Here is a 24,000-nt window from a genome sequence, read left to right as displayed (position 1 = left end):
CGCGTGGTAAATCAAACCTATTGCTAAAATAGATTTTGTAACGCATAATCGTGACCAAAACGTAACCTAACCGTTTTTTAACCCCTATCCGCATATGGATCCGTCCACCCGATGACGTCCACCAATCAAAACAAAGTGTCAGAATTTGAAGTTTGAAAAGGGAGTCGCTTACAGTGCGCTCGCTTCAGTTGATAAAGCCTATTTACTTTATTATCTTTTTGTCATGTATTAGTTTTACTGGAAATTTTATGTGGGTGACTACCAGAAAGACAAAATGGCAGAAGAGTCCGCTGTTAAAGTCTGTGTTCGAGTCCGTCCGCTTATTGAGAGGTGAGTTTTGAGTCAACGGCCGGTAGAAGTTAGTAACTTAGCTAACGTACCTATTGCTAACGCTAACTGTTAACGTTACTAAAAAGTAACAAAGGTTAGTAAAATGTTCATAAATTTCCAGGGGCGCAGATAAAAAACAAGGTTCCAACAGTATTCTAAATGTTCATAGGTAAGGTATTGAATATATATATGACTGTTTTAATAGACTGTTATTATTATAATTGTTTTTTTTCTGTAAGGTCTCCCCTGCAGTAAGTTACTGCCCTCAATTTCACAAGATCTACATATTGTAGAAAATAAGTTAACTCTACGCCTCGACCTGTCGGTAACGGTCTCATCCACTGTATGGGAGACAGCCCGAATATTGTATCACAGACAGGAAATTTATTGACATAAATGGTGCATTTAGTAGACGCCCTGACAGTGTTTCAGTGTCAGGGCTAGGATACCAAACAAGATCTATTGTTCGCTATCCTAGAAGACAATATTAGTTCGCTGTTATATATAAATAACAGCTACATTTTAGACACAAACAGGCACATTTACAGCTGTAAAGCCTAATTTTATTTACAAAGAAGGTCACTGACTACACACTGACTCAGTTTGTTTCTCTACAAATCCAAAGGCTTTTAAAATGAGCTTCTTTATACACTTTGTAATTGTGTTCTTTCTCTTAAATGTAATTAGGAGTATATGTAACTTATCCAGTGCACTTATCTGTCACAAAACTGACAATCAGGACTTTGTCTGTGATAAAATTTGGCCTGATTGCTGCTCTTTTCATAACCAGAGAGCCTTTTCACCACATAGTTATTGGTTGAGGGGAATGCTAGATTTCTCCTCCAAATATAACATTTTGTTTTTAGCTGATGGTTCCAAAAATCATCAGGGATGTTAAAACAAGTCAGCCACACATGTCACACGGCAATGTTAAACTTTAGTCTCCCGTCTGTTAATGTTTTTCTGCACATATCTTGAACGTGTGTCCTTATTACAGGGAAGAAAGTGCTGCATCGGAGGATACCAAGCCTGTCCAGCTGTTTTGGAAAGCTGATAAGAAATCAATTCATCAGATCGATGATGGGAACTCGACCAAAAGCTTTAGCTTCGGTAGGTTTTGCAGCATGTGGTTGTGTTGTGGTTCTTTTATGCTATTTGGTGTAGAGACAAAGTAACAAAATCTACTGTACACTTACTTTCCTCTGTTTTGTACTCAGATCGAGTGTTCGTTGCTGAAGAAACAACCAATCATCTGTACCAGGACATTGCAAAGCCCTTGGTTGTTTCAACAGTTGAGGGATACAATGGTACGTAATGGACATTAAATAAAGGCGCCCTGTCTTATTGTTCCATCTCACTAACTGTAGCTGCATGGTGTAAATATCTAATCTGTGTTTGATCCACAGGAACCATATTTGCTTACGGGCAGACATCCTCTGGAAAGACTTTCACCATGATGGGGAGCGACCGTATTCCTGGAGTAATACCTCTAGCTGTTGAGGATGTCTTCCAAACCATTAAAAATGTAAGAATTGTGTCACGTGTTTGAACCTTGGTGCAGTTTGTTGTGTAATTACTGCTTATTGTAACCAATGGCTTCTCTTTTGGCCACAGCGTCCAAATAAGGAGTTCCTTCTCAGGGTGTCTTACATGGAAATCTACAACGAGACTGTGACTGATCTGCTTGTTGACAGCTGGAAGAGAAAACCCCTGGAAGTCCGAGAAACTATCAATGTAAGAGGGTCGCTTACTAATGGGTTTGATTGCATTTTTTTGAATCTTAATATGGTATTGATTCTTCTTATCAAGGAATCCTTTCTGATCGCTTAACAAATCTTGTTTGGTTATTTTACAACATAACTAAAACTCAAACATTGAATTTAGATCTGTAATAAGTTTGTGTTGGCTGAGAAGGCAGAAACCTATTTTAGTGTCAACCTCATTACTTTCCTAACCCGATATAACCTGAAAATGAGATGAGCAGCATTACATGGGAAATTCTGCTTATTGTAATAACACTTCTAATATTTTCACCTTATTTTTCAAAAACGACTTGATTCAGAACTGTTTTGATGTTGATCAGCTTAAAATATTCATATTATACATGCATATGAGTTTAACTGTGCAATTCTTCTGAAATAGTTTTGCTGTGATCCACTAGATCAGAGGTTTTTAAAGTGGGAGGCGGGCCTCCCCGGGGGGCTTCAAACAGTTTCAGGGGAGGCTCAGTGAATGGAAGTGAAAAAATGTTATATTAGTTATTACATTAGTTATCAAAAGGAGATCACATAGAATAGCCTAAATGTGGGTGATTTGAAAACCCAGTGGGTTGTTGGGTTTATTCATGACTCTGTTTGTCTTACTGAACTGCAAAACCAAGTCCACTCACAGTCACAGTAAAATTACAGAGTAATGTTTCTTTTCCCTTACAAAGTACAGACACTGACTCATTACTGGTAGTAGAAGGTTAAAGTTGATGATTCTAACTAATCTTCTATAAAACACTTGTGTTAAAAGTGTTATGTTTTTGATCCAGTGTTTTTGGAGCTTGCCCTGTACAAGGGACCAGATGTCAGTCTCTCTTATCATGAGCCTAAACTCCTAAGGAACATCATTCCAAAGTCTAGGAGCACTGAACAGCAAAAACCCTAAAAAGATGTAGTTTCCGGTTTGAAATGATCAACGTAATTATGTTTACAACTATTGTGTGCAGAAAAACATCTATGTAGCTGACCTGACTGAGGAACTGGTGACTTCTCCTGCACAAGCCCTGGCCTGGATTCGTAAAGGAGAAAGTAAGATCTGAGGTTATTACAGTTCATCAGGAAGAAACCTTACAGGGCGTCCACTGCAGACTGTGTTTAACAACCAATGTGTTTTCTGCACAATCTGCCTCTGTAGAGAATCGTCACTACGGAAAGACTAAAATGAACCAGAGGAGCAGCCGTTCACACACCATTTTCCGAATGGTAAGCAATGTACAACATATAGTAATGTGTGGGATTGTGGGAGAGTCTGGACTGATTGTGTTTTGTTTAGATCCTGGAAAGCCGTGAGAGGAGCGACCCAGCATCAGGTGAAAATGCTGATGGAGCCATTATTGTGTCCCATTTGGTAAGTTTGCTTTTTTTTTTAATCTCTCTATTCATTTAGTTTGTGTTGTTCTGATTCTTTGATCATCAGCAATCTTGTCTTTTTCCACCAGAATTTAGTTGATCTAGCTGGATCTGAGAGAGCAAGCCAAACAGGAGCTGAAGGTAAGGAGGATTGGCCTGATATGATGTTAGAGTTTCACTTTCCTGAATACTGACTTTACAGTAATCCATCTGTTTTTCTATTGTAGGCACACGCTTCAAAGAAGGCTGCAATATCAACCGCAGTCTGTTCACACTCGGCCAAGTGATCAAGAAACTAACCGATGAAAGCCAGAAGTGGGTATAAAATAGACATGCAATGCACTTAATGTAATAACCTTTCCACCTGTGTTACTGTGACTAACATATTCTAATTTCTACTCTGAGTTATACCACTGACACATCCAATTACTGTTGGGTTTGTACTCTGTACTACTGGGATATTGCCAGCATCATTCAGTTTTGAAGTTTTCCCTCTTTCTGGTCAGAGTCTTACTGCTCCTGATACACAATACCAGTCCAAAGTTTAGACACACTTTCCCATTCACTGGACCCGTACTGTACCATGACCAGTTTCTCCTAAATCTCTGTAATCTATTCACTTAAAGGAAAAAACCCATCCACCTAGTCCTCCTGTGCAGAAACTCTGGCCAGATGTGATTGTACCTAACCTGATAAGCTGCACACACTTACTGCACATGGATGTTGATAACCAAGAAATACTATAGATCCAACATGCAACTCCCCCGAGAGACTGAATAAGAGTATTTCCCGTAGTGTTGAACTATTCTTTTTAATATAGCTCCTTAAAAGTATAATTGATGGCAAAAGTAAGTAGCTTGCCTCACTGATTTGAAATGGCTGTTTAACCTGTATGTGATCACTTAAAAAACCTCTAGTTCCATGATTTGAGATTGATCTCTACATGTTGGTGCAGAAATTGGCTAAATATCATTGTCTCTCAACAGGGGTTTTACAAACTACAGAGACAGTAAGCTAACCCGCATCCTGCAGAACTCGTTGGGTGGGAATGCTAAAACAGTCATCATCTGCACCATCACTCCCGTCACACTAGATGAGACACTCAGCACTCTGCAGGTTGGTTGAATATGCAGATTTCATCTCTCCTAATACACCTGTCTTAACATCTGCTTGGCAATGAGATGTATGATTTGAATCCACTCCCAACATTCAATACAATCGCTCACACAAATGTGTATTCATCTCTCAGTTTGCCAGCACTGCAAAGAAAATGAAGAATGATCCCCATGTCACAGAGGTGTCTGATGACGGGGCTCTACTCAAAAGATATCGCAATGAAATTGTAGACCTCAAGCGACGCCTTCAAGAGGTAAGTGTCATCTATTTTTCTTTCTTCAGAGTCATGTTCTGTTTGGCTTATCTGTGCGAGTTCCATTACAGCAGCATTCTCTACCCACTGACTTGTGGATGACCTCCACCCTTCTGCAGGTTTCTTCAGTCACACAGACCACAGCGACAGAGAAGGAGGTTCTCTCCCAGCTGCTCCAAGAGAAGGATCAGCTCCAGAGAGAACAACAGGACAGAATCAGGAACCTCACCAAACTGATCGTCACCAGCTCCAACCTGGTTCCTGTCAAACGGGTAACTAGAGCACAAAATATAGTCTCAGTTAAAGTACAGCCTTCTCTTCATTATCATAGTCACAATAACTCTCGTACTGTGTTAAGATGCCGAAACGCAGAGTAACATGGGGAGGGAAGATGCTCCGGCTCGCCCGTCTGTCTGGCTGTGAGGGCGGTCAATCTGACCTCAGCTTTGCAGAATCTTTCAGTCAGAAGAGGAAGGCTGACCGCTCCTGTTTGATGGAGCTGGCTGAGGGTAAGGAGAAGCCTATAGAACAAATGAAACATGCACATTGCAAATTATAATTCATATTATAATTCCCTGTTCGTGCATGCATGAACTGCACTATCTGATAATTAATGAATGCATACATGGTATATTTTCACAGATGATGAGGACTTTGACTCTCACTGGGAGATTCCTGATGAGCCGTCAGATGACATGGAGATGAGTCAGAGCTCTGTGACTACTCGTAGCTTTGGAGACAGGTAAACTTCTCTCTCCCAGCTTTTACACTGGTTACCACTTTTAAGAGGGCTAACACCTTCTGTTACAGTTGTCACCAGAGTGACCACGTTTCAGTTACCTCAGAAACTGCACACACCAATTCACACTTTCTCTTACCCAGTGGGCTACTTTTAATAGAAACACAAAGCAGGATGTGGCTTCCCTTTGCTGAAATCATTTAGTTGTTGTTTTCATTTAGTTTTTGTGCCTTAGAAAGTAATGAAAAATGTTTAACTCTGCAAGTGTTTCATAGACTGACACAAGGCAGTAGAGTCACAGATCATGTGAGAATGGAAATGGATGAAAGTAAGCATATACCACATTATTCTTACAAGTGTCACTATTAGAAGTGTCTGTGTTAGACAAAAGGCAGAGTGAGGCCTTTGATTCATTTCTTCATCACTTTCTCATGCTTCCTGTCTGCACCGTAGCCTTGGCTTTTCTAAACACTTACTTTCTGTTCACACCCTCTCTTTGAGTTGTTGAACACGTTAGTCATCTGCACGTTTTATCTCTTTTTCCAGTCCCAAAGACTTCGTATCTCCAGACCGGATGTGTGAGCTTTCAGGTAAAGTGTCCAACCTGGAGATGCAGCTGGCAATGGAAAATCAGCAGAAAGAGGAAGCCATGATAAAGGTGGAAACATTAGATGGCAGAGTGGCAGAGCTGGAGCTGCAGCTACAAGCAGAAGCTCAGCAGAAACAGGAGGCCTTAGAGAAAATGCAGACATCAGAACAGAGAGCAGCAGAGCTCGACCTCCAGCTCCAAACAGAAGCTCAGCAGAAGCTGGAGGCCACGGAGATGTTGGAGTTAAGGGTGGCAGACCTGGAGAGACAGCTAGAAGAACAGAGTCACACACACATGGAAGCTGATAAACAGGTGTGTTATGTGTAACATACTGAGAGGAGTAACTGAAAAGAAAAGCACCTTTTATGCACTTTTTTTTTGACCTAGCTTGTGTGTGTGTGTGTTAGCTGTTTTTTGTACTAATCATCAGAACCTTGTTTTCCAGATGAGAAGAGAATTTGAAGAGACCATCCGGCTTTGTGAGACTCTGGCTACAGAGAAGGTAATCCTTGATGTAGCTGCTCTGCTATACAACCTGCCCTCAATGAGTGATTCTCTTTATTTGACAGATTATCGGTTAGTGTGTTAAATGTTTCAGTTAGTATAATAGATTATTATAGATTTATATAATAGATTTTGGCAGCAACTTGAATGTCTACATTTTAGAATCATATCTGCAGGAAACCATTTCATTTATTCAAGCTAATAGTCTAATTAAAAACAACTGGAAAAACTCACTGATTTCCATGAAATTGTTTCTAGGACATGGTGATGACTGAGCGAGATTATCTGAAGCAGGAACTGGGGATGTTCATAGAGCAGACTAACAGCCTGGAGAAAGAGAAAATTGCTCTTTCACATGAGCTGGAGGAGAAGAGAGAGATGGATGAGTTCAAAACTCTGGAAGAGGAGTTCAGGAAAGAGCATGAGGTAATGTTTTTGATTTGATTCCACACTATTTGGACAGAATTTTAATTTTGTGATTGATTTATTTGTTTAGACTGTGCTAATTCTGTTTGTGTGATCTTACAGAGCGAGTTGCAAAATGAAATATCCAGCTTGAAGAAGGCCATGGAATCCTCTGAGCTTCAATGCTCGGAGCTTCAGGTAAGATGACATGTCGAGGAAGAGTTCCTCCTGAGATCTGTCTACTCTGGAAAAGTATATAAATCAGTTTTTTGTTTGTTAAAGTATCAGTTACAGTACACATAAAACATCCTTCATCTGAGTATGAATCTTCTTCATATTTTATTTATTATGTTGCGTCTGTGTAGAAAATCTTAAAGCCCCAATCCACTGTTAGTTCACTGCATCTTTACCACTTCAGCTGTCCGTTACATGACTAACAAAGAACCCATTTCAGCTATGCTGCAGGTGAAATGGGTCTGTACCCAAATCACTGATCTGAGCTTTAAGCTGTGAAGTGATGTGGATTGTTAGTTAATGTTAAGATATTGAGGTAAAAGTGAATATGACCTTAAAATTATAGCAGTTTTGTTCTGTTTTTAATGATTTTTTTTTTTTTTTTTTTTTTTTTTTTTTAAGAAAAAACTAGAAACTGTGTCTGAGGAGCTGAAGAAGAAAACTCAATTTGCAGAGGATCTTCAGAGTATGGTATGTTTGGTTGTCTTATTCTGTTGTAGTTGTTAATAGTTGTTATTTTTTACCAGTAAAGATCATAAAAGTGAAATATAAAACAAGTCCATGAAACGCATCTTTAAACAGATGAGCAGATGCAGTTTGAGTTAGCCAGAGTTCCACAGTACTACTGAACTAAGAATCCAGATAAGTAATAACCTGAAGTACCTGAACTGTCTAAATGTAAATGTAAGTGTAGTATTTCTGACCTTTTTAAATGTTTTCATTCAAATCTTTCCATCTTTCATTCACTGGAAAACAACCAAATTCACAACACAAAGAATTCAATTCCTGACACTCACATTCAAATTAGCTTTATTGGAATTACCATAATTTATTTACAGTATTGCCAAAGCATTGATTTAAATGTAAGTAGAATAATTCAGAAAGGATGAAAGTCAGCAATTTGTTTACACATTACTACATGATATAACTATAATACATTAGACTATGCTGTACAATACAGCTACATTATTTAACTATAATTAAAATAACTTAAGAGTTTAAAACATTTTTAAAAAAAACTGTGTATATGATATGAGGATTAGATATAGTTTAACAATTGAGTGTAATGGTAATGATGAGAACCTGACACTCTGTGTGTAAATACTCAATACTGCATCCCTAATGAGCCTTTTCACAATTATCATGAAGAAAATCTTTCAACAATAGTAAGGTGGAACAAACCAGCGAAGGTTAAGTTTGCTCATTTACACTCTAAATTACAAGTGCAAACACTATAAATAGCTTAAAATGTATTTAAATGTTCATTGTTTGCATGTGAGATGTTGTATGGGAGTTGAGGTTTAAGTTGAAGCGTAAGAGGTGAGAGCAGTTGAATTTAGTTGAAGCAATGGAATGATTATGCACATGTACTCTGTCATTAGTAGACTAACGCTGTCATGTCTCCTCCTTCCAGAACGGTAAGGACTTGGTACAGGAGGTGGCGAAGCTTCGTCGCTCCTTGGATGACGCTGAGGGTCTCAGCAGAGACACAAAGAAAGAGTGGGCCGTCCTGCGCAGCCAGAACATCGCTCTGGAGGAGACGCATGTAAGTGGGATGTACACACACACACACAGACTTGTGAAGTCTGAAAATCTACTCAGAAAAATGAAAAAATGGGTTATTTAAAGATTTATCAACATGTCTACAATATAGAGTTTACAGTGGGACCCAAGGTTCTTCTCTATCCCTCTAAAGGCAACAGGTGTTTTGTTAGCATTAGTTAGTTAGTCAGTTATATAGTTTCAGGATGTCAAAGATCACTTTGAGTAGTTTTGTCTGTACCAACGAAAAAATGATCCATTTTTGCCTTTTTAGTTCTGGTCCATCTCATTTTCATACTGACTAATTGTAAACAAACCAAGAGGAGAAACTTCATGCTTACTGCTCTTGGTTTGGTTTATGGACTAATAAGTAACTCACTGACTGGACAGTTCTTCTGACTGTCAACCTGCATCATCAGCACAACATGGACCCACATGAGGAAATCAAATTCAGGTGACTGAGAGCAGGTCATGTTGCACTTTACTAAACGTTATAGTCACAAAGAGCTCACACATGAAGATGGTTATGAGCAGTAATATTGAAGACTGCAAATTAATCTCATAAGGTCATTTATTTGTACCAATTTATTTGTAGTTTAGAATCAGTGAGATAGTGACAGTGTTCAGTGCACTGCCTGCTGTTTGGAGCGTTTTGATGTCTTGGTACTATGTGTTTCTATGTTTATTGTCTTTATATTGTCATTAGAGGTTAAATGACTCTTTTTTTAGGGCTGTAGGTGGTTTACACGGATCTAATGCACATTATCTTACCAGCTTGTGTTTGTCACAATCTCCTCTCCAGGTGACTCTGACTGCCAACCATGACAAGATGGAGGCTGAGGTGAACAGCCTGCGCTCTCAACTTGCAGCAGAGAAATCACGCTACCAAAAAATGCAGTGCGATCTCCAGAAAGAGCTGAATGTTGCATTTGATGAGAACACCAAGCTCACCACTCTACTAGATGGCAAAGTCCCCAAAAGTAGGTTTCAAGTTACAGAATTTGGATACTCTGAGCTCAGAACCTGATCAGCACAGTCCGCATATGGATTTGGACAATATAGACAAATGATTCGTAAAATCAAGCACAATTTGTAAGATGTTCTCTGTCTCCAGATCTGATAGATAGCGTGGAACTTGAGAGAACAGTGACCAACCTGAATAAAGAGCTGGCAGCATCTCGTGAAGCAGAGGGAGCCCTCAGAGCTCAGCTGGAGGAGGTGGCTTCACTTCAGGCTCTTCCAAATAAAGTGGACAACCTGATGAAACAGGTGAGTCCCCCCAACATCCTCCAAGAGCCGTGTTACATAACATGATCACATTTGATGAAATACCAATACCATTAATTGTCTCTGTTACCTCAGGTGTGTGAGCTGACTGAGGAGCTGTGTGCTGTTCAGAGTCAGAGGGACAGCCTGCTCTCAGCCCAAGCTGTAGGCCAGGAGGAGGCTCAGCAGCTCAGAGACTTCCTGCAGACATCTCAGGATCAGATTATAAAAATCCAAGCAGATCTTAGTGCTGCTGCACAGAGAGAAAACGACCTGAACCAGCAGTGTGCTGATGCCACACAGCAGCTGGAATCACTGCGCTCAGACCTGGAGCACTGTGATGCTGAGAAGAGTCAGCTCATGGCTACCATCAAAGAGACGGACTTAAGAGTAAGATATGGAATATGAATCTATCAATATGCCCTTTGATCAAGTGCCACTCTCTTAGTTTGATACTTCTGATGATTGAGTTTTTTAGGATTGATTTGTAATCTTCTGCTGGTGGAATTTTGGTCCTGATTGATCTCATGTTCAGACATATGTGCAGGGAAATCTATATGGATTTTTTTGGAAATGGGTTGTGACATTGAGGTAACCAGACAGACAAGCTTTAGCACAAAGTCATGTTTTCTGTTTTCATTTCAGCTGGAGGAGAGTGAACAACACAGAGCATCACTAGAGGAGAAAGTGCAGCTGATGAAGGATCTGGAAGAGAAGCTTGCTGACAGTGAAGTTTCCAGAGCCACAGAGGAGGAGATTAGTAAAGAACTTCAAGAACAGGTATGTCATACTGTACATACATGCTTTTTATTGAATGAGTTGTTTTTGTAAGGCTGGCTTTCTCCAATGCTTCTGTGCAGTTTCTAGTCCTCATCATGTCTCACATGCCAGCTTTTCTCTAGTTCTCATGTTTGTTCCTGTATTGAAAACTATAGATATAATTATATAAAATATAATCTCAACATATCTATTTGGATGTTTCCAGCTGAACCAGCTGACTGAAGAGCTTCAGTGTGTGCGAGCTGAGAAAGAGGCTCTCCTGTCTGAGCAGAATGTCGGTGTTCAAAGCTCTGCAGAGGAGATGGAGAAGCTGCTCTCTACAGTCACATCTCTCACCGCAGAGAGAGACCAGCTCAAGATGGACTTGCAGGGAAATATGGAGATGGTGAGTGACCACTGAAAGTCAACAGGGAGACTAAATAACTAAAGCAGCTATTTAGTTTCCCAGTTTAAAAGTACTAAAGCCCCTTTGTTGTTTTTTGATTGACAAAATGTTCTGTCATTTTTAGGCTGTAGAGACTCAAGGTCTTCTCCATTCTCTACAAGAAGAACTTCAAGAGCAGAAGCAGAAGAATTCAGAACTGGAAAAACTCCATGAGCAGACGGAATCTGGTTTAGGAAGAAATGTGTGTGAAATGTTACTGAAGCAGTTTTTGTTTTCTAGATTTTTTTTCTTTCATTGTCATCTTCTGACTGTTAGTTGGAAATCTTTCCATATAAACAGATGCTGAGTCTATCACAAGAGCTACAGAGTGTGCAAGATGAGAAAGAGACTCTCCAGATGTCCGGTGGTCAGAGCTCAGCAGAGGAGACGGAGAAGCTGCTCTCTACAGTCACATCTCTCACTGCAGAGAGAGACCAGCTCAAGATGGACCTGCAGGAGAATGTAGAGATGGTCAGTTTCCATGTGCCTGCTTTGCTAATCCATTCATTTCTGTCAACTGTTTGAGCCTCTGCTGTTTGTTTTTGCTCTGTGTGTGCTCATTTCAATTTATAGTAGCCTACAATAAAATAAATGTCTATCAAACAGATGATTGAGATTCAGGAGGAGCTGAGGACAGCCCTGGAGAAGAATCATGAGCAGAAGGAGCAGATCAAACAGCTGGAGACTGCACAAACACCCAACTCAGATGGACCGCCCAATGACATGAGTGGCCAGCTATTGGAGCTGCAAACACAGGTGAGTTTATTGATTCATCAGGAAACTGGGCCTCTTTTTACACTATGACACTATGTAATTACAATGTGTTTCCTTTTAGCTTTTCAGCTTTACAAATAATAATAAAAAAAAGATTTCTCAGAAACAAAGTTGAAATATTTAAATTCGGTGGTCATAATATAAACTTGTAGGGCCGTTACATTATCTTGGAGTCATGTTTCTGTGTTGAGTAACTTTGAGATCATTTTTTTAAAAAGTGAAATTGGAATTCAGAGAAAAATAGTTCCAAAACCCAAGCTCATACTCTGTGCTACAGACACATTTCAGTTGATAAAGAGAATTAAGGTTTGATTCCCAGCCCTAGTAAAATATAAATGATTATAATCTCAATACAACAAGGTTAAATTGTCTGATGGATTAAATATGCCCTATGTAAATAAATCCTGATTAGAAATGTTTACACTTTGACAGACTCAGAGGCTGACTGAGGAACTTGAGAGTGTGCGAGCAGAACGAGACAGTCTGCAATCTGAGAGGACAGCTGACCCTCAGACCTCCACAGAGGAGATGAAGGAGCTGCTGTGCAGAGTGACGTCTCTCACTGAGGAGAGAGATCAGCTGCAGGAGATACTGGAGGGACTGAGACAGGAGAAGAACCAGCTCAAAGCAGAGCTGGAAGACAGGATGGACATGGTATGTTAACATAGTTTCTTCTGAACTGTTGTTCATGTATGACTGATTTTTCATATTTATCTGCCCTCAATGAGAAAAGGAAACAAGTGATGTTTTTCTTTCACAGGTTGTTCAAGCCCAGACTGGCTTTAACCAGCCAGCAATGCTGAGCTCAGAACTGCAAGCAGGAGATGAGAGAACAACACAACTTCAGCAAGAGGTAACACAGGTTCTGTTAAAGGACACATCTGATGAAATTCACTTGTTTTCTTATTGACAACAAATCCTGTGTGTAAACTCAAACTGACAATTAACTGCTCTAATAACAAAAAAATGAACTGTACTGTACTGTAGTTTATTTGGACTCAATCCCACACACACCATCCTGCTGACAGAGTACCTACCAGTACTTCCTGGTACATCTCATAGGCTACATAAAGATTAACATATTCAGAAGGAATCTGTGCCTTGTTTTTCAATATTCTGGTGTTTGGTGGACTTTGAAATGTATGAATACTTGGATTGTGAAATGTTGCCGTTTTCTTTCCCAGACAGAGAAACTACAAGCCAGTCTACAGGCCGTCAGTGAGCAGAAGAGCCAGTTGGAGGCTGAACTACAGCGTAACATAGAGATGGTGAGGGGTTGTTTGTGGTCAAACTGGTGTCATCACATTGCCAGTCATGTTAAAGGGCTCAAATTTTGTCTCTTTGTTTGTGGGTGAATAGAAAATTTTCAACCTTTTTTCCTAATCTTCAGACTGCAGAGACTCAGAGCCTTCTACATTCACTTCAAGAGCAGCTCCGAGAGCAGAATGAAAGAAGCCTTGACCTGGAAAGATTAAGTCAAGAGCAGCAAGCTCAGCTAGAACAACAGGTTTGTTCTTCACAACATATATTTTCCAGAAAAGACTGATGTTTAGTTTCCATTTTCAAAAGTCCTGTTTAATGACAAAGACTGAGGAAGTTTATCTTCTTAGCAGTTTTCTATTGTCAGGGTTCTGACTGCTTGTTGAAAACTGTCCCATTTAAACAGATAAAGACTCTAACTGAAGAGCTTGAAGGTGTGCAAGCTGAGAGGAATGGCCTGTTTGAGAAGGAGGCCAGCTGTCAGACCTCCACAGAGGAGATGAAGGAGCTGCTGTGCAGAGTGACGTCTCTCACTGAGGAGAGAGATCAGCTGCAGGAGATCCTGGAGGGACTGAGACAGGAGAAGAACCAGCTCAAAGCAGAGCTGGAGGACAGGATGGACATGGTATGTTAACATAGTTTCTTCTTAACTGTTGTTCATGTATGACTGATTTTTCATATTTATCTGCCCACAATGAGAAAAGGAAACAAGTGATGTTTTTTCTTTCACAGGTTGTTCAAGCCCAGACTGGCTTTAACCAGCCAGCAATGCTGAGCTCAGAACTGCAAGCAGGAGATGAGAGAGCAACACAACTTCAGCAAGAGGTAACACAAGTTCTGTTAAAGGACACATCTGATGAAATTCACTTGTTTTCTTATTGACAACAAATCCTGTGTGTAAACTCAAACTGACAATTAACTGGTCTAATAACAAAAAAATGTGTGTGTATCTAAAGGCTGATATATCTTATTCCTCTGTGCCATAGAGCCAAAAACTATTAAAACACATCAGTGAATCACACTGTTGCATTGACATGTTCCTTAATCACCATGAACACACACTGTGGTTTATTTTGACTCAATCCCACACACACACACACACACACACACACACACACACACACACACCATCCTGCTGCCAGAAATACTCACTAGAACATTTCCTCCTGTTTAAGTAACATTTGTTTAAAAACTACAGTGACCAGCTGTTTTAGAAAGTTACTAACCCTCTGTTAAAAATGAAACTATGTATTTATAAGTCCTTTTAAAGGAATAGTTTGACATTTTTGGAAATACACTTATTTGGTTTCTGGTGGAGAGTTAGATGAGAAGATTGATACTACTCTCATCTTTCTTTTAAATAAAAGGCTTCAGCTAGCCAACAGTTAGCCTAGCTTAGCATAAAGACTGAAAACGGGGAAACAGCTAGTATGGCTCTGTCCAAAGGTTACAAAATCTGCCTACCAGTACTTCCTGGTACATCTCATAGGCTACATAAAGATTGACATATTCAGAAGGAATCAATGCCTTGTTTTTCAATATTCTGGTGTTTGGTGGACTTTGAAATGTATGAATACTTGGATTGTGAAATGTTGCTGTTTTCTTTTCCAGACAGAGAAACTACAAGCCAGTCTACAGGCCGTCAGTGAGCAGAAGAGCCAGTTGGAGGCTGAACTACAGCGTAACATAGAGATGGTGAGGGGTTGTTTGTGGTCAAACTGGTGTCATCACATTGCCAGTCATGTTAAAGGGCTCAAATTTTGTCTTTGTGTGTGGGTGAATAGAAAAATTTCAACCTTTTTTCCTAATCTTCAGACTGCAGAGACTCAGAGCCTTCTACATTCACTTCAAGAGCAGCTCCGAGAGCAGAATGAAAGAAGCCTTGACCTGGAAAGATTAAGTCAAGAGCAGCAAGCTCAGCTAGAACAACAGGTTTGTTCTTCACAACATATATTTTCCAGAAAAGACTGACGTTTAGTTTCCATTTTCAAAAGTCCTGTTTAATGACAAAGACTGAGGGAGTTTATCTTCTTAGCAGTTTTCTATTGTCAGGGTTCTGACTGCTTGTTGAAAACTGTCCCATTTAAACAGATCAAGACTCTAACTGAAGAGCTTGAAGGTGTGCAAGCTGAGAGGAATGGCCTGTTTGAGAAGGAGGCCAGCTGTCAGACCTCCACAGAGGAGATGAAGGAGCTGCTGTGCAGAGTGACGTCTCTCACTGAGGAGAGAGATCAGCTGCAGGAGATCCTGGAGGGACTGAGACAGGAGAAGAACCAGCTCAAAGCAGAGCTGGAGGACAGGATGGACACACTACAAACTGAGGTTTGTGTTGGATAGTTTTTCTATTGTACGATTATTTTAAGGCACATGGAGTACACACATTTCCAATAGGACATTTTTAGGACATATTTCATCTAACTGCTCCCTTCCTTACAGATGAGCACTTTAACAGAAAAACTGGAGAGTGTGGAAGCAGAGAGAGACGGTCTGCTCTCCAAGACGGAAGCCAGCTGTCAGACCTCCACAGAGGAGATGAAGGAGCTGCTGTGCAGAGTGACATCTCTCACTGAGGAGAGAGATCAGCTGCAGGAGATCCTGGAGGGACTGAGACAGGAGAAGAACCAGCTCAGAGCAGAGCTGGAGGACAGGATGGACACACTACAAACTGAGGTTTGTTTCAGATAGCTTTACTTTTATTAACTGCACATTTTTCTTTTTTACACATTACTTTGATATGTTTGTTGGGCTTGATATAACAAGCCAACCCAAGAACAAGAAAACCTCAGTAAATAATAAGAGAGATTAGAATACAAACATGTTCTTGCATGTGTCCATTGTGTGTATCCTTTACATGTAATAAACATGTTAAATATGTTTCCTTCCTCATAACTCAGTTTGTTGTCCCCTGTGAGTGTGTGCATCAGGCTGAACATAACGGGGACCAACTCATAAAAACATTGCTCCATGGTGCTACTAGTGGTCAAAAACTCCACAGGGTACCTTTTTTAAATGCAGTTTTTAAATTCATTTAGTCATTGTGGGCCACCAGCCCAGTTTTCAGTGCCAAAGCATCCCTGGTCTCATGTCACCTTACATAAGAGATCCCAAAGAATTCCATGCAGTGAGGTATACAGATTTAAAGTTTGGGAAAACAGAGCACTGGTATCCGATGGTACTCGCTGTCAAAATCAATAACAAAGTCACAAAGAATGCATCATAGATCAGACAGATGTGTGTTTTAGCTCCGTTATAGTAGACTGTACTTGTAGCCAATCTGTGAAATGTACTTTGGTCCACTGGTGCAAATTCACTGATAACTTCCAGTTACAGTTAAAAATGTCTTCTCTGCTTAGATTGTTCTGCAAATGTTTGGAAGTTTTACGTTAACAACTTGCCCACGTCTGCTTCAACAGATTGTACAGCTGAATACATCTCTACAGACTGTTACTGAGCACAAGAGACAGCTGGAAGATGATCTGCAGCAGAGCGTGAATGTGGTGAGTGAGCTCGTCATCAACTAAGGCTTTAGGTTTAATCATACAATTTCTGGCAGTTTTGTACATAATAGTTTGTTAGTTTTGTCAAATTCATTTGGATAGTTTAGTTGATTTTGTGGATGTCCTGTACTTGATGTGAACTTTCTGTCATTTCACTGCTTTCATGCATTTTCTCCTCTTGATGATGTGTTTGCTTATTTGACTAACAGAAGTTAACATTTTGTTTTTAGGCTTCCACAACTCAAGACCTTTTGAAGTCGGTCCAAGAGGAGCTGTGTGAACAGAAGCAGATGAACTCTGATCTGGAGAAACTAAGTCAGGAGAAGGAGTGTAATTTAGATCAACAGGTTAGTGTCTTATACCTCACATGTTACAAATAGACTTCTCACTGTGGGCTAATCCGTCTGACTGCTCTCTCCCTCGCAGATAAGGACTTTAACAGAAAAACTGGAGAGCGTGGAAGCAGAGAGAAACAGTCTGCTCTCTGAAAAGGAAGCCAGCTGTCAGACCTCTACTGAGGAGACGAAGGAGCTGCTGTGCAGAGTGACGTCTCTCACTGAGGAGAGAGATCAGCTGCAGGAGATCCTGGAGGGACTGAGACAGGAGAAGAACCAGCTCAAAGCAGAGCTGGAGGACAGGATGGACATGGTACACTTGTACAATTATAAAGTCATTGGTAATCTAAGGGCAGTAACTTAAATAAGCCTTAAAGCAGACCAGTTCAAAGCTCTTTTATATTGTCATTTAATGTATGCTCTCCTCCAACTACAGATGTCTGCCACCCAGGAGAAGTTGAGCGAGCAGGAGCAGATAAATGTGCAGCAGCAGGCTGAGAGAGAAGAACAAGAGACCAAGCTTCAACAGGAAGTAGGTCCAAATCATTTACTGCCACAATTTAAAGGGATTGTTTGACATATCACAAAATGGGCTTACTTGCTTTCTTTCCAGTAGTTAGATGACATTAGATTAATGCCACTCCCACATTTGTCCAGTAAATATGAAGCTGCAGCTAAGTAGCTTCATATTTATTATACACTGGGATGCATAGACACTGAAAACAGGGGGAAACGGCTTGCCTGGCTCTGTCCAAAATTTTTTAAAAAATGTGCCTACCAGAGCCTCTAAAGCTGTAGTTTCCAAAAAGAAAAGCTGTGGTTGATGTCTTCTATCTAAATGATCAAAGAGATGAGGCTGAGAAGGCTTCAGAGGTGACAGGTGATCACTGTTCTCTTCATGATTCCTGTTCTGAATGACCTGTCACTGTCTCTTTGTTGCTGTCAGGTGCAGCAGCTCGAGGAACAGCTGAAAATATTCAGAGAGAGGCAAACCCATGCTAAAGCTGAAGCAGATGCCTCACAACAGGTTTGTCATTACTGGAGTCAGTTTTTACTGGTCTTTTCTTTCAGTTTTTAGCAGGTAATATTATTGAGATCATCAAGATCTCTTTTCCAAGAGTGTCCTGTTGAGAGTGTCCTGAGTACAGCAAACAAACAGTCACACTCAAGCACATACAAATGGCATCAGAAACAATCAGACGTATCTTCAAAGTTTCAGTATTTAGTCCATTTAGCTCTGCTCTGATGAACTGAAGTTTTAAATTTGATGTGTTCATGACAATAAAATGTTTTGTCTGAGGTTTTATTTTTCTCCTCTCATTTCAGCTGCTCAGTGATGCGAACACAACCATCTCAGCACTCAGAGAGCAGCTGAGCAGTTTGGATCAGAGCACCAGTGATGTCAAAAAGACAGCGTCATCACGGCTGCAGGACTCCACTCTGCAGCTTCAGGTAACATCACCACTGAACATTTATACATAAGCAATAACCTTCTTCTAATATGAAGTAAATCCAAGATGGTCTGTCAGGAAAGTTTTCTAAAAATCTGTTGATTTGACCTGGAATTACCCTGATACGACTGAACTGATATCATTGCAGGAGTCCTTCAAAAGATTCCAGCACTTCATAGACCTCTGTTCCAAGAATAACTCCAGAGCCCTGGACAAAGCCCTGAGAGTGCAGAGTTCCCTGAAGCCAAAAGATTTAACTTCCCTTCCTAAACCCACGATGAATGCCTACAGCGCCGTCTGTCAGCTGGAACGGCAATCTGCTCAGAGTCTGGGAAATATTAGTGTAAATATCCATACTTTTTTTCCATTTGAAATCTCATAATGGTGTCATTTTAGTTATCAGATAATAACCAGAAAACATGTGTTGTTTGCTTCCCCAGGAGCACCTCCAGGTGCGTGCTCAGGGCTACAGGAATCTGTTTGAGGAGTTGGTGAAGAAAGATTTAGCTGTGTTTGAGGAGAGGCGTCTGCAGGATTTGCTGCTGTGCAGGGCGCAGGCACCCAGCTACTCCATCAAAGATGAAGACTTCCACACACTGTGGGAACACAGACTGACTGAGCTGCTGGATAAGAGGCAGCTCTACCTACAGGTGAGCCTTTCAACAAGTTGTACATTATATGAGCTCGTGTCTTAATCCTCTGTATGTTTCCATCTCTCCAACATTACCGCTTGAATCTTCATGACCACTCTGCCGGCTTTGTAGAAAATGGGTAGCATTTTGGAGAAGTTCTGGACCAACATGGCGTCTTACCCCAGTGAGCTGTCAGCTGAGATCAGAGAGAGGGAGAGGTTCAAGGAGCAGTTCCAGGCAGTGTGCACCAACCAGCCAATCAGCTTCAGCAGTCTGGACAGCATCCTGAGCACTTATCAGAGCCACATATCTGCAGTGGCACAACGCTGGAAGATGACTCTGCAGGTACTGTTCATTCAGTTCTTTAATTATCTCTGCCTCAGTTCTGTTAAGCAGGATATCTCAAACACTGAACAGATTTAAATAAAATGTTGTGGAAAGAGACTGAAATGATTAATCAATTTCTATTTCAAGTTGAAAATCAGATGTATCCTATATATGTCCACTGCCACTTTAACAACAATAAGCATGGGCAGTGATTAGGGTTGCAACTAACAATTATTTTCATTATCGATTAATCTGCAGATTACTGTCTCTTTTAACTGGTTAGTCTATAAAATGTGAGATACTGGTGAAAAATGCCTGTTGTCATTTTCTACAGCTCAAAGTGACGTCTTTAAATGTCTTGTTTTGTCCAACCAACAGTCAAAACCCCCAAAGTATTCCATTTACAAGTATATAAAGACATAGAGAGGCAGCAGATCTTTACACCTGACAAACTGGAACCAGCAAATGTTTTTGCTTAAAAAATTACAAAACATTTATCAATTGTCAAAATAGTTGCTGATTATGTTTCTGTTGATCAATTAATTGACTAATCGTTGAGGTTCTACAACAGACAACTTTTTCATCGGTCCCTAAGGAGTAGGATTTTTTTCTTGAAATGCTGCTGATTTAAACTACGTCTTGTATGTATACATAAAAAATTATAGTTGTAGCTTTTACAATATATCTATTTTTTTCAAACCCTCACACTTGCATAACTGGTGTGACTCACCTGTCTCAAAGATCTAACCTAATATCTACAATTAAATAACAATTTCTACATTTACTTATCTGGGTAAACATGGCTCTACTGCTCCTCAATCTTTAAGATCCCCTCCAAATATGTTTTAAGATGTATATAAAATACTCTACTTTGAATCATAATTAGTGTCTGTGTATATCTTACTATATAGGGGATTATAGATGAGCAGCGCGGTCTGTGTGAGGAGCTGAAGCAGCTGGAGGCTCAGGCTGATTCTCAGCTGAGAGAGGAGAGAAGCAAGAGTTTGACTCTGCAGCAGGCTCTGCAGGGAGCTCCACTCAAAACAGAGCTCTCCCTGCTGAAGGACAACCAGCAACTCGCTCTTCAGCTCCAGCAAGCTGAGGAGAAAGTCAAAGTATGTCTGACTGATCTGTGATTGTGTTTATGACTGCTGTCATCATGTAGTATCATGTCATAGCAGAGCGAGCTGACCTCACTAATATCCACCTCATTGTTACAATGCAAGGCTCTGAGCAGATCTCATTTAATCACTATACTGGTGACATTTTTTCAGGCTCTGTGTGTACAGAATGAGCAGCTGGAGGAGGCTCAGATCAAAGCCATCAACAGAGTGTCCAACCATAAACAGGCCACACAGCTCCTGCAGACAGAACTGCAGGACAGCCGGGCAGAAGTTGAGGAGCGAGAGAACACAATCCGAAGCCTCAAGAGCAAACTGCGAGAGTCTGAGGTTTGTCTCAACATCTCATTAGTTTTTCTTTACAGAGCACGTCCTGAGGCTAGCACTAATAACTCAACATTTTACTGTGTTTTTAGTGTAAACAGTTAAAGTCTGTCATTTACATTTTCATATTTGTCTTTTCCTGTGTAGAAAAATTCACCTGACGGTGTTGAGCTGGAAAAACTGCGGACTAAACTGTTCAAAATGGAAGTGGAGTTGACTTCAGCATCTGATCTACACCAACAAGAGTAAGGACCTTTTTCTAGCTTCTTTGTTTTATTTATTGCCTGTACTGATTGACTTCTTGCTTCAGTAGTATTTTGCAGAGATGAAGGTAAAGCTGACATTCTCAACTGTCCTGTCTGTCCCAGTCAAGTAAAAATATATCAAGGGGTGTGTTCCAGTTTTTTTCTTACCAGATGTTTGTCCCTCTCAGGGTCCAGAGGATGACCACAGTGCTGAATGAAAAGGAAGAGTCACTGAGGAAGCTGAAGGAAACCCTGAGGAAATCACAGCAGCAGGGAGAGGAGTCGTGTAAGTCATCAGTGTTTGTTTCATCTCATGACTCCAAAAGTGATCTGGATTTTCTTGTTCTGTCTGTTTTGAGATGATTGCATATAGACATGTGAGAAGCAGCAAATCACAAAGATGAAATAGAACCTTTTTATAGCGATGTTCTCACCTCAGAACCAGAAAATGTAAGTCCTTTTTTAAGTACCTCTGGCTCCTGCAGACTCTATCATAACTTTTTTATTCAACTTTTTTTCCCCTTTAGTTGCTAAAAGTTGATTGGCACAAGTTTAAAGTGTGTTTGTTACTCAGTTAAACAGGACAGGTTGAATAACACTGTCATGATGTTGACTTCAGTCCTGCAGGGGGAGGACCTTCATGCCAGGCTGACAAACCCCAGAGGCTTGATGATCAAGAGCAGCATTCACCTGGAAAAGACCAAACTGGAGGAGGAAGTCAAACAGCTTCAACTGAAAATAGCCGAGCTGGAGAGGTAAGATGAACCTGTATAAGCGTTGTTAGCTGATGTTATTCACTGCATCATGTAGGGCTTCTCTTGACATCTGCCCCCCCCCCGTCTCCACAGCTTGGTGTCCAGTCAGCTTGCAGAGATCAACAAGTGGAAGAGCAGAGCCATCAAGCTGAAGACAAAGAACAAGGCCGAGCTGGACAAGCCTCCATCACCCTGTACTCCCACCAAGAGGGGCCTTCCCATGACCTCAGACTCCTCCAACTTCCTCAACTCACCCAAGAAGTTTCTGGTTACTCCTAAGAAGATCCTGGACTCTCCCAGGAAGCTGTTGGATTCTCCAAAAGTCTCTCTGCAAGACTCCCCCAAAAGCAGATTCTTTGATGTGGGTGGAAGCTCTGAGCTGCTGTCCAGAACCTATCCCAAGCAGTTCTTTGATAACTCCAGCCTGGGGACCATTCCAGGTAAGCTACATCTAAAGTTGACCCCCTTTATGTTGTAGTGTGTCTGATATTCTTAACATAGTAAAGACCTGAGCTGTTTGTTTTTGCCAGAGGTTTCCTGTGTTCCTGATACGACAGATTCAGAGAAGGGTAACTGCTGTGTTTAGAGAATCACTGATGGTTACTAACAGACACGTGGGGGTGTTGGGACTTCACTATTCTTCCACTCACTTCAGTCAAACTTTTCTTGAAATTCTGAGATATGAAGTGAAAACAAAGGCATTGAAAACTGTTTTTGGAAACTTTTTGAACAAACCTGAAGGGAACATTTCCCTGAGATGGTTAGTCCAAGACAAGGACTATGTTGTTGTCAACACTGGCACATGAAGAAGCACACATAATAGAAAACCCTGGGTTGGTTAATGAACATCTCAGCCACTGAAGTATGTAGTCCACTGAGGGCTGGGGATTATAATTCTTATGGATATATATATTTCATATTTTACTTGAGTATTGTTTTGTCTCATGAAAGTCTCCTGTGTTACAGATGCAGCTGCAGGTGCAAACAGACAGGATGAGTGGTGGCCTCAGTCTCCAAAGCAAGAGGATATGTGTAAACAACAGTAAAGTCTTCCACATGTGCAATATTTTTAATGTCCTTCGTCCTTTTCATTGTTTCTGATTTTAATGTTTTCTTGTAGTTTGCAAAATAAAGCTTCTAATTAAAAAATGATTGACTGTTGTTTCATTGACACTGCAGTCCAGCGACTTTGTTTTCATGAGGTAAATAGAAACTACAGATGGAAAAGCTAGAGTTGTTCAATATTTAAAGGGGACCTATTATGCTCATTTCCAGCTCTCTATTTTTATGGTGGTACTCCACTCAAGTAACTTTGCATGATTGACAATTCAAAAAACTCTATTTATCTTATACTGGCCCTTTATGCAGCCCCTCAGTTCAGCCTCTGTCTCTAACAGGCAGTCTTAGCTCCTGTCTCTTTAAGGCCTCCCTCCTGATGAGCCCACTCTGTTCTGATTGGCTGTATTTAGTTAAAACTTTGTTCACATGCTGATTACCTTTTTGATTGAAGATGAGCTGTGACAATTACTAAAACCTTTTCATTTCCTCCCTTCAAAGAGGTAAAAACACAAAACAAGATGAGTCAGCAGTTTCACTTCTGAAACACAGATTCATGGCTCTATCTGGGAGACCAAATTATTCTGATGTGATTCCAATTCTGTTGATTTGTTGTGGGACATTGACATTGTATATAGTTTCTATCACTACAATCTCTCTAAGCATCAATAAACCTGCTTACAGATTGTGCAAATTAAGATGCTACATTATGTGATTATGAGGAAACAAAGTTAAGTATAGAACATTTAAATCGTTAAATGGATAAATATTGTTAATATGGTATATTAATATATTTAGCAGCAAGGCAGTTGTATATGGCCAGGCACTGAAATATTTACAGGTGTTTGAGCACATTAGATATTATTTATGTCATAACCATGCAGCATTGAGGCCTCTTTTAAATAGCAAACACACAGGTGATCCA

General features: G+C 40.4%; 1 protein-coding gene across 5 annotated transcripts; it reads left to right on the top strand.

Moving 5' to 3' along the window:
* The first annotated feature begins 131 nt into the window (after positions 1-131).
* Positions 132-23,171, top strand: cenpe (centromere protein E). Of its 5 annotated transcripts, XM_042390304.1 has the most exons (56): positions 132-330; positions 1,328-1,440; positions 1,548-1,637; positions 1,737-1,855; positions 1,945-2,064; positions 3,044-3,125; positions 3,232-3,299; positions 3,370-3,444; positions 3,536-3,587; positions 3,674-3,761; positions 4,433-4,562; positions 4,696-4,815; positions 4,935-5,087; positions 5,174-5,324; positions 5,458-5,557; positions 6,101-6,455; positions 6,589-6,645; positions 6,906-7,073; positions 7,176-7,250; positions 7,689-7,757; positions 8,701-8,832; positions 9,631-9,808; positions 9,943-10,097; positions 10,191-10,484; positions 10,740-10,874; positions 11,080-11,259; positions 11,384-11,500; positions 11,599-11,769; positions 11,905-12,054; positions 12,505-12,726; positions 12,833-12,925; positions 13,257-13,340; positions 13,463-13,579; positions 13,739-13,957; positions 14,065-14,157; positions 14,944-15,027; positions 15,148-15,264; positions 15,424-15,654; positions 15,769-16,002; positions 16,746-16,829; positions 17,060-17,176; positions 17,256-17,477; positions 17,601-17,696; positions 18,111-18,191; positions 18,491-18,616; positions 18,764-18,958; positions 19,056-19,265; positions 19,380-19,592; positions 20,486-20,689; positions 20,849-21,025; positions 21,167-21,264; positions 21,453-21,550; positions 21,884-22,019; positions 22,113-22,459; positions 22,550-22,588; positions 22,986-23,171. In XM_042390304.1, exons 1-56 carry the CDS (start codon positions 275-277, stop codon positions 23,063-23,065), a joined length of 7,770 nt encoding a protein of 2,589 aa, XP_042246238.1. In that variant the 5' UTR covers positions 132-274; the 3' UTR covers positions 23,066-23,171. The 5 variants fall into 5 exon arrangements, with proteins under 5 accessions (XP_042246238.1, XP_042246240.1, XP_042246239.1 ...); XM_042390306.1 differs by lacking the exon at positions 15,769-16,002; XM_042390305.1 differs by lacking the exon at positions 22,550-22,588.
* Positions 23,172-24,000: the final 829 nt, after the last annotated feature.

This window comes from Thunnus maccoyii, chromosome 17, assembly GCF_910596095.1.
Source record: "Thunnus maccoyii chromosome 17, fThuMac1.1, whole genome shotgun sequence".
NCBI classification, from domain to species: Eukaryota; Metazoa; Chordata; class Actinopteri; order Scombriformes; family Scombridae; genus Thunnus; species Thunnus maccoyii.
Note: the sequence above shows the minus strand (reverse complement) of the source record. Positions and strands in the feature narration are given on the sequence as shown.

Excerpts from the sequence above, each read along its gene's own strand:
- cenpe (XM_042390304.1), top strand. The coding sequence starts at position 275 with ATGGCAGAAGAGTCCGCTGTTAAAGTCTGTGTTCGAGTCCGTCCGCTT. Across the intron at positions 5,088-5,173 it reads ACCTGGTTCCTGTCAAACGG|ATGCCGAAACGCAGAGTAAC; the intron begins GTAACTAGAGCA and ends TACTGTGTTAAG. Across the intron at positions 10,098-10,190 it reads TGGACAACCTGATGAAACAG|GTGTGTGAGCTGACTGAGGA; the intron begins GTGAGTCCCCCC and ends CTGTTACCTCAG.